Source organism: Odontesthes bonariensis, chromosome 16 (assembly GCF_027942865.1).
Source record: "Odontesthes bonariensis isolate fOdoBon6 chromosome 16, fOdoBon6.hap1, whole genome shotgun sequence".
In the NCBI taxonomy this organism is placed as follows: Eukaryota; Metazoa; Chordata; class Actinopteri; order Atheriniformes; family Atherinopsidae; genus Odontesthes; species Odontesthes bonariensis.
In genome coordinates, this window is record NC_134521.1 from 10,549,624 (window position 1) to 10,564,607 (window position 14,984).

At 43.3% G+C, this 14,984-nt stretch overlaps 1 protein-coding gene across 1 annotated transcript; it reads right to left on the reverse strand.

The window, feature by feature from the left end:
- wdr44 (WD repeat domain 44) lies at positions 1-14,984 on the reverse strand. The gene is made up of 20 exons (XM_075487792.1): positions 14,421-14,984; positions 13,644-13,677; positions 13,190-13,267; positions 8,905-9,478; positions 7,648-7,796; positions 5,424-5,519; positions 5,171-5,307; positions 4,988-5,071; positions 4,767-4,873; positions 4,509-4,660; positions 4,282-4,420; positions 4,136-4,200; positions 2,816-2,932; positions 2,599-2,721; positions 2,299-2,490; positions 1,493-1,594; positions 1,287-1,402; positions 1,058-1,185; positions 840-974; positions 1-751 (listed from the first exon to the last, which is right to left on the reverse strand). The coding sequence occupies exons 1-20, from the start codon at positions 14,495-14,497 to the stop codon at positions 663-665; spliced, it is 2,694 nt and encodes an 897-aa protein (XP_075343907.1). The 5' UTR covers positions 14,498-14,984; the 3' UTR covers positions 1-662.

Sequence of the window (14,984 nt, forward strand, 5' to 3'; positions counted from 1 at the left end):
TGTTTTTAAAGTGTAGATTTTTATTGAGGAAAAGGAACATAGGATCATCTTATGTTTACAAAAGCAACAAGGAAGCAATGTTAAACAGAAGACTTACAGTATTAGGATGAGATGTGCTTTCGTTGAACAAAGATTTATCAAAAGATGCTGAGCGGCTGAAATGTTTGACAGTTCGAAAAAAAGGCTTCAGAAGATAAGTTTAGAAAAGCAAACTAGATTTGAGTTTCAATCCACCCTGATAATGACCCAAGTCATAGAAAACAAACAAAAAAAGACAGAATTACTTCTAACAGGAGAAGTGATTTTTTTTTTTTTTTTTTTTTTCTGAAATGCACGAGCCAAAGAAAAACATGTAAGGTGCCCATACTGGTGCAAATAGCCTTCCTGCTACTGTGTCCTCCGTCCTGACCCTACAGCTGAAATGTACACGCATCTGAACAGAAACCCCCTCCTGCTCAAACCCACTTGGCATCTCTGGATCTCTAAATGCCAAAAACCGTTCACAGTTACCTGGTATGAAAGATTTTAAAAAATAGAAACGCGACGAGGAATCTCGCCTCGTCCATTTTGTACAGTCTTTAGCTCGCACCCTTAGGTACCGACGGGCGACTGAAAAAGAGTCCTGAGCTCTGAACACGAAGAAGCGGGAACCTCTGAGCCCATCAGTACTTTTTAACGTTGATGAAAACTTTGATGGCGCCGGTAAAGTCGGCGGAGAGAAGAACCTCCGTGTGGTCGGTTTTTAGGGCCCCTGTGAAAAAAAAAAAAAGCAAATGATGCAACTTCACAGCACTGAAATGACCGACTCCATGACCCGTCTTTGAAGCAGACGCGCGTACCTGACGGTATCGACTCGGACTCCGTTGAGTCCAGGCTCGCGCGGTCAGCTTCGGGTTTTTCCGCTCCGCTTTCTTGGGGAACGATAAGGGCGGGATGGGGTGAAAATACGGCCGAGGTGACCACGGCGTTGTGTGCTGCAACACAAAATAAAGCTTTACTGGCAAAAAGCAAAACCAGGAGCAGAAGAGCTGCGGCGTTAAACGCTGTTTGCAATTACCTTTAATCCCTTCCCAGAAATCATTGCGATCCCGCCGCACGGACGTGAACTTGCTCAGGTCGTGGTAAGTGCTCCAGATGTACACGTATTTATCCTCCGAGCCGCTGACGATGAAGGAGTAGTCGTGGCTGTAGAAAGACGGGCAAACGGTCAATTAGTTCCTGCTCGAAACGAGTGAGAAATTGCAACAAAGAGATTTATTATGTGGTTTCAGAGTAAAAATTCCCACCTAAAGCTCGCCTTAATCTGGCTGCTGCTGTTGACGTAACCCTTGTATTTCATGGACAGAGACAAGTCCCTCAGGTCATAAAGGCGAATGCGGGAATCATTCGAGGTCACCAAAATCTGTAGATGCAAAAGGTGGATTTTTTTATATTTAATTCCAAGAGCATCAAACACTCTACAGATGTGTCGGTAGAGGAGCTGAGCCGTTACTTTATTCTCTCCGGGCAGAGGCTCGATGCCAGTGATCTTGCGCCCGACTTTGTTCCTTCCTCTGGTGGACCTCACGTGGATTTGAGTGTGGTATTTCAGACGCTGAAAAACACATTAGATTTGGAATTTAGACTAAATGTGTGAAGACAGGATGCGACCAGGTAGAGCAGAGATACTCATTGCGTGGCTTTAATTGGTGGCTCGCACTCGCATAGAGTAGCTTATAACAATATGGTAACAATAACAATACATTTTTTCAAATCATATACAGCAAATACTGCACAACATTAAGTATTTTTATTAAGTTTAACGTTTTTGTAATATTAACTATTTTTATTAAGTATTAATTAAGGCTTAATGGTGTTTTCCTAAAGGGGGGCACACTGTTAAACCTGGCAACGCAGCCCGCTTAAACCACCTCACACTTGACCGCAGTGCACGCTAGCTCCTTTAGCCAGCGCGAGATGCAGGCACAATGGATGATTTTTAATTTTAAAACCAGCACAAAAACCATGCTCATCTTGAATGTCTCACTATGATTACAACAACAAACTACAAATACAACATGAAGAAAGTCAAGGACATGCATGCCAGGTTCCGCTCAGCCCAGTACTAAGGTAAATGTGGTCTTAATTGAACATGCATTGGCTGTGTTGTTTCTTTTTTTGTGGGATGTAGAAATGTATATTTACAAAAGGGGACTTAGTATGTTGTGGTAAAATTGGCTCTTCCCTTGATTTTGCTCTGCCAATGTGGCTCTTGTGAAAAAAAATAGTGAGTATCACTGAGGTAGAGCAAAGAAATACCTCTGTGTCGTAGAAGATGCAGCGGCCGTCGTAGGTGCCGATGACGGCGTACTTTCCGTTTTGGCAGAAGTTGGCAGCAGTGATGAGTCGAGTTTGACCATCGACCTCGTTCCACAGCGCCACCTTCTTGTCTGGAATGTTCCAAAGTCGTAATTTTCCATCCAGAGAGCCACTTAAAAAGTATCTGTCATCCTGGGCAGCAAGAGAGAAGAAAAATATGTCTGTGGGTTGCTTTCAGACAAACGAACCAAGCGCAAATTTGTGCTGATGATGCAAGTAATACAAGGTGACTCGACTTACTCTGGGGTGGAAAGCAATGGCTGTGACGAAATCAATGTGCTGAAAGCAGCAAAGACACTCTCTCCTGGAAATGTGCCATAACCTAACCGTTTTATCCATGGAGGACGAGAGCAGGAAAAAGTTCTACACGGGCACAAAACACGTAAAAAAAATAATGAAAAAAGGGGGTAAAATGCAGGGCCGGGATTGTGTGAAAAGAAGGCAGTGAGACGATCACCTTCGACCAGGACAAGTCCAACAAATCAGCCGTGTGACCCTTGTACTTGCAGAAGGGGACTTGACGAAAAGGAACATTTCTGTCTTCAGTGTCTGGGTCCTCTGGAAGACAACTGGCCTAAAATACAAAGGCGTTAATTAAGGAACCATGCCGTATTCACACTAATAGTAAAGGTTTAATATCACTCAGCACACTGGACAAAACAGTTTTTTATATTTATATTAGGGCTGGGCATAACATTTTTTAATCTAATTAATCACATGATTTCCCTGATTAATCACGATTAATCGCATTTGTACGCAAAATCCAAAAAAGTAGTGTATAGCCTTTAGCATTTAGTTTTATTTTAAATGTGCTGCCATATGAATGAAAGTGCTGTAACATTTGTTGTGCAAACACACTTTTAACATCAGCATCTTTCTGTAGTTTTTATGTAGAAGCCTCGCTCCACTGTCTGTTTCCTTGAATGACTTGCTGGGATCAGTTGTGTGTTTTGCCTTTAAGTGATATTTTAGACTGGAACTACTAAGGTGAGAAGACAATTCAACATGGCTGTAAATGCAGGAGTTTTTGTTTTTTTGAAATGCGTGCTTTTATGTTGAAACAACTAAAACAGGAAGTAGCGCCGGTTAGCTCAGTGAGCTTCACACAGAGACCGAGGAGCACCTGTAACGGTGATGCTACTGCTAGTTTATTTTTTATTTTATTACTCCATGCTTCGTGGTGTTTGCTGTAACTCTGGCTGTGTTCGAAACCGCATACTTCTCCTACTACTCATACTAACTTTTTGAGTTAGTAAGCGAGAAGTTCCCGGATGCATACTAGATTTGCCGAAATGTATGCATCATGAGGTTACTGCTCATACTCAAACTACCCAAGATGCAACGCAACATGGCCGATCATCATTTCCTGTCAAAACGGCAGTTTCAAGCTAGCTACAACGAGGGTAGGTTCACTTCCTGTTTTCAAAACAAAAGCACCAATTGTATCGTAACGGCTTTCCCTATGATAAAACGCAACGGGTATTTTTTTTTTGTGAAAATAACCGGAAGTGCGTTGCTCACAAAATTGTAAATAGCCGGTATTTTGTCAGGTTTCCAACACGTTGGGGATCTAAACGACTACTTTCTCGCCTGAAAATGTTTCAAATGTTGCCAAAGTTTACAGAGTTTAGAGCTTAAGCGAAATCAGCTTCAGGCCGGCCGATTTCGGCTCGGGCAGGAGCGAAATGCATTGTGGGTAAACATATATATGTATGTATGTATGTATGTATGTATGTATGTATGTATGTATGTATGAAGTGTTATGATGAGCACTCACCCCGGGATCGGTGTCAGATTTAGAGGAGCATAAACTTTCCTGAGACGGCGAAGGTGAAACTCGACCTGGACGACCCAAAACATCATCAATTATATTCCACCAAGAGAGATTCAATCACGACAGAACCGAGCCGCTTATGAGCCCACCTTCAGTGTTGTACTTTAGCCTCATGTTGTTGAAGTAGTCGAAGGCGATCTTCAGCACCCAGATGCGAACGATATTATCTTGGCCTGCGGTCGCCAGCAGCCTCCCACAATGAGAGAACTTCATCGTCCAAACGGCCCCCTGCACGCAAAAAAAGGGCAAATACGTCACGATAAGATTGTTTTCAACCAACCGGTGAAGAAAACTCACAGGATTAACATGGTCTCACCATGTGCTCCCCACTCAGGTCCTGCACAACCTTAATCTGATCGAAGTCAAAGGGACCCTTGAGGCTGTGGGCAGCTTTGAACTTGGCGGGCCGGGTGTAAGGCATGCCCTCGTCGTCACTTGATGAATTATCGTCCTGATCTGTGTGGAACACTGAGCGCGAGAGCAGAAATAAGATCAGCAAAACCTCAACATTTCATATCCATGTCCCAAGATGAAAGGAAGGCCAAACACAGCAGCATGAGTGCAGCTTTTCCACCTTCATCGCGCACGCTTTTCACTTTGTTCACGGCCTTCTCGCCGTACTCCTCTGCCAGATGTTTGGCTTTTTTCACAGACTTGCCCAGGAATTTTTTGAGCTGGGTTCTGTTTGGAAAAGATAAAAGCAGCAGAAGAAGAAATTCTTACATTCTAGATTAGATTGTGTGGTGAAAAGACGAAAAACAAACACACACACACACACAGTCTCAGCAGCATTACGTTTTCTGCTTGAGTTTTCCTCCGTCTGTTTCTGACAGCGCAGCCTGAGGCTTGTCATCGTCGTCCGACTGCGCCGCATCATTCCTGGAAGGGAAGCGACACATCAGCTTCCTCTTTATGCTGCACAGCAACCATCTCAGAGTGCTGGACGTTAAATAAATGGAGCTGCAGGTAAAAACGTACGTGATGTACTCCTTGGTTCTCCTCATGATGTGCAGAGTTAAGGGGTTGATCCCAGCAGGAAGTTTCTCCTCCGCCTGAATCAGAGGAATCTCTTCACCGGTGTCCAAATTCTTGATCATCACCATCGCCAATATTTCCTGGTTGAAGGTCACACAGGTACGGTAGGTTTGTGGGTGGGAGGTTGTTCGTTATGGCAAGGATTCAGAATGAATAAACAAGGGTAAAAATACAAGATGGAAAGAGGAACTCTCACTTCGTCCGTTAGCTCTCTGCCAGAGTTGGATCGTGGACGCTGTGGGCCTGGAGTTTGTCCTCCACTCTGAGATGAAGCCTGTTCATCTTCATTTTCCTAAAACAGAATAATTATACACACACATTGCAATTTTTTGTCGGATAATTTTAAAAATGGATTTTTCTCCCCGGAATCGATAATATTACTTCATATCCATGTCCAGAAAAACTTCATCAATTCATTACATTAAGTTATCTTAAAACTAGCCCACATTTCTGCTGTGTGGACATTTCAATTAATTTTGTAACTGTAAACTTTAAAAAAATGTTGTACATGTTAAGTGCCTCTTTTTGTCTCAGTTGAAATAAATGTCAGCTGCTGGACTGACTGACACAGTGCGTTGTTGTGCATTGTTTATGGGAACGACATTCATTCTAGAAGTCTATGATTCAACTTGTTTGTTTTTTAAGAAGGAAAAGAAAATTGCAATTACTGATTATATCGTATCGCAATACTTGGAGAATCGCAATTATCAAGAATCGTGATACAATCGAATCGTTACCAAAGCATATTGTCCCACCCCTAATATATATTAGGGCTGTCAAAAAGAACGCGTTTATGCGAGATGATTAATTTCAGGAATTCACAGCGATAATTATTTTAAAGCATTAACGCTTTTCCGCCCTATTTTACCCACAATTCAACCCCTGCCGCGTTCAGTCGTTGTCGCATAAACAGCATGGCTGAGTCCAAAGAACCCGTTGGCCCTCTGGATGGACAGTTTTAGTATAAAAAGAACAAAGATGGAACAAACAGGTTGTGGCTTGCTCACACTGCAGGAAGGACTTGTCCTTTCACCGAAGCACCACAAGCCTCAAGTAGCATCTTAACGCCAGGCATTCATTTGTTGGGGCTTCAACTTCAGGTGTTTTGCAGAACTGTAGATAGATTAATATTGTCTAGGATACGGTCATCGCAGAAGTTTTGAAAGTGACATCTTTCGACGCATTCTACAAGCCTCAAAATCAATCAACTATGACGCTGAAAGGAAAACGAAGGGAGAGGATTTGGCTTCAGCGGAATATGCTGCTTTGACAGGAGACCACTGGACCTCCGTGAGTAACAACAATTATATGGGTGTGACGGCGCGCCACATCCCTAAAAAACTGGGAACTTAAGTTATTTGCTTGAACCGTGAATGAAAACAGAAGAGCGTCACTTTGCAGAGGTGTGTGCTCAAAAATTTCCATTCACCTATATCCTGCATCTACAAAGAAAAAGAGCGATGAATAAGTTGCCAAAATTGATCAGAATTAAATTTGTCTTTTGGATTTCTCATTCATAATTTTTTTTTATGAAAGACAAATCCATTTGTTATTAAAAAAGAAATGTTATATCCACTTCTTGTCATTATCTTTCTGTTTTAACGACAATAAAATTCACGGAAAATGTGAATTTTTCAGTCATATTTAGGAAAGGAATTAATCCAAATTAATTCACAGCAACCCTGGAATTAATTAGATTAAAAATTTTAATCTATTTAGATATATATATGGGCTGTCAAAATGAACGCGTTAATAGCAAGTTAACAGGAATTCCTCTTAACGCCACTGATTTTTTTGACAGGATTAAAATGGGCGCGTTCTATAAATATGACCGTAGGTCCGCTCCATAGTTTGACAGATCAGGAAGGGAGTTGGCCTAAGCTTGTGGATGGGAAGCCAAACTGGATAAAGAAAAGGGTATTTTTTAATGGTAAGTTCATCCTCAGAACCCTGCCGGATGGTTCTCTCGACAGAACCAAAGTTATCGCCGGAGTACATCGAGTCTTAAAGATCAGTTTATCAGCTAAACACACGGCTGATGCAGAGATCCTCACTCCCTCTAACCAAGTCAGACACCCGGACACTTCCACCTCCGGCAGGTTATTTTCCTTAAGTGTGAATGTCACACAGAGGAAGGAACATCACATTCAGGTCAATGTGTCCTTCTGTTGTTGCCCGTTGGATGAAGAATGTTCTGGACAGTTTTTAATCAGGGTCGTTAATGTAAATATAAATGCATAAAGAAAGCATATTTGTCTGCTACCATGTTGATAAGACGTATATTTTGGGATTGATCGCGACTTATCTACGAACAAGCTATGGATTAATCGAGATGAAATTCTTGAATCGACTTGCTACCCTTTAAATAATGTCTGAGCAGGGTTGGCTGAGCACTAAAAACAGGCGAAGGCCTCACTGACCTGTGCCGTTACCACCTTGTCCCCGCTGGTGGCACTGGCCAGATCCAGGGAATGCTGCAGGTCCTTGGTTAGACTCCTAACCGTGCTGCAAGGAGACACCAGTCCAGACGGCTCCAGGGAATCACAGTTGACCGTACTCCCCACAGACACTGGATAATCACACAAGAGGACACAACAATCAGGTTTTTCTGGTCTCCTTCGCACACAGAGGCTAAACTATACCGATGCAAACATCTTACCACATCTTTTATAAAATAAGCCAACAAAGACCAAAACTTCTGGGTTACCGTTACATGTCAGAGACTCGAAAATAGCGCTGGGCGAGATAACTCGTTATTAACTCCTTGATTATTTAACGCCGATAAATATTTTATTGCATATTTTTTAAAAATATTTTTATTTAAAAAAATATTTTTTTTTTTTTTGGGCTCTTGTGCCTTTAATGGAAATTTCAGAGACAGGAAGCAGGGGGCAGAGAGAGGGGGAACTACACGCAGTACAGGGCCGTCCCATGCGGGACTCGAATCGGGGCCAGCTGCAGCGAGGACTATAGCCTCTTGTACATGGGGCGCCTGCTCAACCCACTACGCCACGGACCACCCCTGATTTATTATTTATTTTATTATTTTAAAAGTCTGTTGCTCACAGGCTTTTATTATTGTAAAAGTCTGTTGCTGTCTGCTGTGGAACCGGAAAAGAAAGTAATCGGCGGATCCACCAAACATGGAGAAGGGTACAGAACTTTTACTCGGACATTTTCATTTTAAAGTTCTTCCAGACGGCAGAGTCGACAGAACCAAAGTCATCTGTAAACACTGCCAAGTTGAATTGTCTTCTCAGCGTAGTAGTTCCAGTCTAAAATATCACTTAAAGGCAAAACACACAACTGATAGCAGCAAGTCATTCAAGGAGCGAGGTTTCTACATAAAAACTACATAAAAAGCTGATGTTAAAAGTGTGTTTGCACAACAAATGTTATGGCACTTTCATTCATATGGCAGCACATTTAAAATAAAACTAAATGCTAAAAGCTATACACTACTTTTGAATTCATTTTTGGATTTGCGTATAAATGCGATTAATCAGGGAAAACATGTGATTAATTAGATTAAACATTTTAATTGTTGCCCAGCCCTACTTGAAAACAACTTGTATTCCAGTCCTGTGTGAAGGCTGACGTTCAATTTCTTAATGAGTTTTAATCAACTCGACACTTTAAGCATTAAATCTTTCATAATTGTGCAACGTCTCGTCTACCTTCCAGTCCACTTGGCCTCAAACACTCCTGCGACTTCCTGGAGGGTAAGCTATGCCAAGATGGTGGCGGAGGTCTTGGTGGAGGACCCCCGCTGGGAGGGGGTGGGCGTGAGGGAGGAGGCTTCTTTGTGCTGGCTACAATATCTGGTTCCACCGTGAGTTGACGTGGGGGTTTCATAGGCCCCGGGGAGTCCGGGGGGACCTGGTCTAAAATGTCTGCAGCTCTCTGCTCCTGGTTGCCTCCTCCAGCCCCACCAGCACCGTCAGGCTGGCTTTGTCCTATGGTGCTGGTGATGTCTGGAGGCTGCACGCATTCCTGCGACCCAGCCGATGGCCCTGGGACATCTTCGGGCTCGGGAGCAGGTAAGGAGAATTCTCCGTTGGTTGCTGCAGCATTCTGTTGTTCCTCTGACCTCTCAACGAGTTCAGGTCCAGAAGCCGGCTCCGCAGGAACTTCCTCGGCGTTCTGCTCTTCCTTTGGCTCCGCTCTTTCGTCAACATGGAGCTGATCTAACAGCTCAGCCACCTCGCCAACACTTTCCTTTTGACTCTCCTCAATGATGCTATCAATGATCTATAAACAAGAGAAAATAAACTTTAGTTTCACATAGGGCTGAACAATATATCGTTATCGTATCAATATCTAGATATGAACATTCAAGATATTAATATCGCATATTCAACGATATCAACGATATTTATTTCCCCCGCATGTGCAGCTCAGGCAGTCGCAAACATAATTTTTACGCTTGCCCTTATGTACAGCTGAAACCAGCCAATGACAAACATCCGAGGGAGGGAGGGAGACGGAGACGCACAAACTACATTCACAGCGGGGAAATTTAAAAGAGAAGCATGAGTGCGCAAGATAAGGCCGGTGCAGAATCTGCGCAGTCGACGGATTTAGTCAAAAAAGTCAGTCTCCATTATTTGGAGGTATTTTGGATTCAGAAAAGAGGATGTGAACCAGCGAGAGGTGCTGTGCAGGTCGAGGTTAGGCAGCACAACAAACATGTTCCACCACCTGCAACAACACCACCGCTGCACGAAGAGTGTATTGCAATGAGAGAAACGGCGGAGAAGTGAAGCCCAAGCAAAGTTTGATTGCTGATGCGGTCAGTAGCGTTACGCCTTATGAGTCGACGTCCACCAGGCACAAAGACATTACAGATGCTGTAAAATACCACATGCAAAAGACGTGGTGCCCGTGTACACCGTCACAAAAAAGGGCTTTCAGAAAATGGTTCGGACGCTGGACAAACGTCGCAAAATAACATCCCGAACATATTTTAATCAAGTGGCCATTCCAAAAATCTATAACGAATGTAAAATGAATGAAATTGAACGTTTTGCCACAACCACGGACCTGTGGTCGAGCCGGACGGCTGAACCTTACATCAGTTTAACGCTCCATTTTATAACAACAAACTTCCAACTCAAGACCTGAGGTCTGCAGACATCCTTCTTTTGTAATATGTTTTTATTTTTCAGAAAAATGCTTAGTTTTCACTGAACTCACAGTCATATCGTATCGATATTGAGATATCTGGCATGAATATCGAGATATGAAATTTTGTCCATATCGTTCAGCCCATATCGTTCACAGCAGCTATACAGTCCAAATAAACCGTTAAAGAGATATGTCTCTACTTGTAGTGTTGCACCGATACCGATACCAGTATCGGGCGGGGCCCTGATTGGCACTAAAATGGCGGTATCGGTATCGGCGAGTACCAACAAATAGGGCAGCGATACCATTTCCGATACTTGTATGACACTTGAACGTCTCCCGACACTCGCTACACTGTGTTGTGATCACTGTGCAGCTATCGCTATTGGCCTGCTCCAGACCAATGAGAGCGGGCCAATAGCCGCTCTTAACCAATGCCGGGGCACCTTTTCCTATGTGTGAGGAGCAAGACGTCTGGCGACAGGCACTGTCAGCTGGGGAGGGTGTCGTTCGCAGTCATCTAGAGCTGCCGGCGACGAAGACAGCTAGCCAGGGGGAGTTTGCAGCGCGAGTGTGAGGAGGGGAGGCTGGGTGCCTCCTGTAGTCAAAACAGGGTCCACGATAGAGAGTGCTGGGCCGCCATCGCTCCCTGTGCGGTCGTGACAGCGCACTACCAGCTGACAGCCACGTACCAGCTGACAGCCACGTACCGTCTTCACCGTCCAGCAAAGCCCCGGGGAGTTGGACGGCGGCACAAGCTCAGACCCCGGGGGAGGGTCTCGCCAAGTGGGCGAGTTAAGTATTCCTCTCCTTTTAACTTCGTGTTTTAGTGTTTATGTATAGGTCGGCCAATTGTTATGTGGTATTGATTGGTGGGGTTGCGTGGGGAGGAGTGACGGGTCTGTGGTTAAACGGGCGCCATATGCTGCAGGTTAGCCGCGTGTTTTGTGGTGTGTTGACTTGTGGGGTGTGCTGTTTAAAGCGTGCCTTAAAGTGATACTCCGGAGTAGATTCAACCTGGGGTCATTTGAACCGTGACATCCAGCCAAGTAGCCCACCCGCAGTTTTTTCGATATTGGCTGAACATCAGCTGAGTTACAGAGTTATCCCGAATAGCTTCGTACAAGGGTTAATGGATCCTGGCTGTATCTCCAAAATTACCACACTAAAATCACATGCCATGACACCAAACTCCTACAGTAGTACAAATATGGTCTGTACTCACAAAACGATGCATTTGGAAGTTTGAAAATAGTCCAGGAGTTTATTATTATCAACACAAGCCTGATAGCTTCTCTGCTGCTAAAGCTGCGTCGATGTCACTTCTGGGAGCTGGGAGCTTCAAAGTAAGATGAGGGTTGATCTACTACTGTAGACAACAAAGCAAGGCTGCTCAATTTCTCCATTGATAAAATAATTTCACAACTCTATAACATAAAAATTCATAAAAAAAACATGTAGAATATAGCATTTACTTTGTTGTCTACAGTAGTAGATCAACCCTCATCTTACTTTGAAGCTCCCAGCTCCCTGAAGTGTTGTCGACGCAGCTTTAGCAGCAGAAAAGCTATCAGGCTTGTGTTGATAATAATAAACTCCTGGACTATTTTCAAACTTCCAAATGCATCGTTTTGTGAGTATAGACCATATTTGTACTACTGTAGAAGTTTGGTGTCATGGCATGTGATTTTAGTGTGGTAATTTTGGAGATACTGCCAGGATCCATTAACCCTTGTATGAAGCTATTCGGGATAACTCAGTAACTCAGCTGATGTTCAGCCAATATCGAAAAAACTGCGGGTGGGCTACTTGGCTGGATATCAAGGTTCAAATGACCCCAGGTTGAATCTACTCCGGAGTATCACTTTAAAACTAGTGAAGCTAGCCTGACTTGTGGTGGGTTTTCATTCCGTGTGCTGTGTTTAAAGCGTGCCTTAAAGCTAGTGAAGCTAGCCTGACTTGTGGTGGGTTTTCATTCCGTGTGCTGTGTTTAAAGCGTGCCTTAAAGCTAGTGAAGCTAGCCTGACTTGTGGTGGGTTTTCATTCCGTGTGCTGTGTTTAAAGCGTGCCTTAAAGCTAGTGAAGCTAGCCTGACTTGTGGTGGGTTTTCATTCCGTGAGCTGTGTTTAAAGCGTGCCTTAAAGCTAGTGAAGCTAGCCTGACTTGTGGTGGGTTTTCATTCCGTGTGCTGTGTTATGGGTTAGCCTGTCGTGTGTGTGGCGACCAAGGAAGCCTGCGTTCCCAAGCCTTCTCTCTCTCCATTAGATCGGAGCCCCCCACCCCATGTGTTTTATGAACTTGTAAACTAATAAAGATTTTACATTTTACATCCAAGTAGTATGCAGCTCTTCATATATATATATATATATACCCCGATACCACTCTGTTTGAAAAATTTATATATATATATATATAATTTATTTATTTATTTATTTTTTTTTTAAACAGAGTGGTATCGGCCGATACTGCACAGCCAGGAATCGGTATCGGGGCCAAAAAATGGTATCGGTGCAACACTACTCTACTTGTAATTCTTCTCCGTCTTTAAAGAAACACAGAGTGTGTTTTAATGAAGTGAAGCAGATGCCCCATGTTTACACTCTGCTTCAAAAATTCCCAAGAATGTGATGGAAAAATAGACATTTTCATTTTTAAAATCGGGACATTTCACAAGAATCAAAGTGAACTGAATAACACCTCATTGTTCCCAAAGAGAAGTCAGAATGTTGCAGCAGATTATAGATGATAAAAATGTTAGAAAAGAAGAACAACACCTCAGTACTGAGTCGTTATAAAGGGCTTTTGTGATGGACATAAATAAAAAGAAAGCCACACCTGTAGGGAATCATCTTGCTGGGTCTCAGATGCAGCAGGGGTCACATCCTGCTCAGCGTTTTCTGAGCGTTGTGGGATCTGAAAACATAAAATAAAGATGCAAGCACTGACTTACAGTTAGCCTGAAGCACATCAACACTACCTACTTATGTCAGGAAAATGGGTCGATGAGCATTGAGCGCATTTCCTGTAAATGTTTTATCAGCCCGCTAACAAATGTCATCTTTATTATGACTTACTTCTGCATCCATGACGGATTCATGACGGAGAATAAATATTTTCTGACAACTTTGCAACTCTTGCATGCAGATTTTAAGCTGGACTGAGTGTAAAGTTCACTCCTGAGGCCCCTTCAAATACTCCGTTTGTGACCTCTACTTCATTTCTAAGTTGGAACAATCATTACAGCATGCAGTGCCCTGTTTCAACAGTGGCTCGGTTTAAATAAACGTACCTCACGTGAAGGAATGACTAACTTTGTAGGTGACCTAGACACAGACAAAACAAACATAAAAAAAAGCACAAAGGTTCAGTGAAAATGCATTGAATCAATAAATAAAAGTCGTTTTCTATACTGGTTATACTGCTCCTGAATAAAACTCACTTTCAGATACCTGCAACTATTAAACAGAACCATCTGAATATGGTTTTACATTCAGTTGAGCGCTGAATGTAAACACGATGCCTTAAAAAAGGTCCAGATGGTGACATTATCTGGACCTTACATGACAAATTCAGTTCAATCAACAGGGCAGGGTGGCACAATGACAGAGACAGGGCTATATTTCTATACATCTGGATATATGGTGAGTAAGTTTCCTAATATCACTCGTATTTTGGGGTAAATTGCACAGTTGACCAAGTTGATATTGACTTCAAACACCCACAACAACAGCCACCAAGCCCTCTCTGCTGTAACAACAAACTTTGCACAGGAACCTGTTCCCACACCTTAAGCCATTAGCCCGAGGTGTCAGAGATGGCATCATGTAGCTGCTGTTGGGGCCAGACTCTCCCTGCACTGACAGTAAACAGCTGGTGAACTTCAGCACTGTGTGACAAATTATCACACGATACACACACACATTAAAATACGAAGCTGGGTGAACAGCACTGTGCACCCGAAACAGCTGAGTTGTATGAAGAAATGGGTGTTCTACAAAGATCCGTGTGATTGCGTGATAAAACAAGCATTACTTATAAGTAACTGTATTTAAATGTATTTCCTTACACTTTTGGAGAAGGAGTAAAATTTACGTCCTCTGCAGCATCATAGAATTCTTCGGTGTCACTTGTATCTGACGCCATGCTAACGTCAGCTTAGCTTCCCAGCTAGTCCAACTAAGTCGCCAGGCAGCTGTGTACAAGCCTAACCTGCGGGGTTTTTAAGTGATATACATATGTGGTTGCCTCGCTATATACTGCCTTATCTAAACTAACAACGTAATTCCAGAGGCTTGGCCCGGCCGTCGTCAAACAACCACTTTCTTGTCCAACGTCACGCCATAACGTTGCAATCTGCTAACCAACCCCAGAGCTAGCAAATGCATTCTGGTCGTACGATGCTAACGCTAGCTAGCCTGCTACCTCTTTTAATTCAGTCTCTTAAAACAACACAGTATCGATCGTGAGATCGGGGGAAAAAAAGAAGAAGCGCGTTTTGACAACAGCACCCTCTTGATCAGCTGTAAAGCTGTCGGACCCAGTGAACCGCGTCATGAAGAAACAGGAAAAAAGACATCTTAGCGGGCGGCTGTATATGGGTGAGTCAAAGGGCGGGGCGCAGCTGGCCTTC

Excerpts from the sequence above, each read along its gene's own strand:
- wdr44 (XM_075487792.1), bottom strand. The coding sequence starts at position 14,497 with ATGGCGTCAGATACAAGTGACACCGAAGAATTCTATGATGCTGCAGAG. Across the intron at positions 4,201-4,281 it reads GCTAAAGTACAACACTGAAG|GTCGAGTTTCACCTTCGCCG; the intron begins GTGGGCTCATAA and ends TGGGTCGTCCAG. Across the intron at positions 2,722-2,815 it reads TGGACTTGTCCTGGTCGAAG|AACTTTTTCCTGCTCTCGTC; the intron begins GTGATCGTCTCA and ends GTGCCCGTGTAG.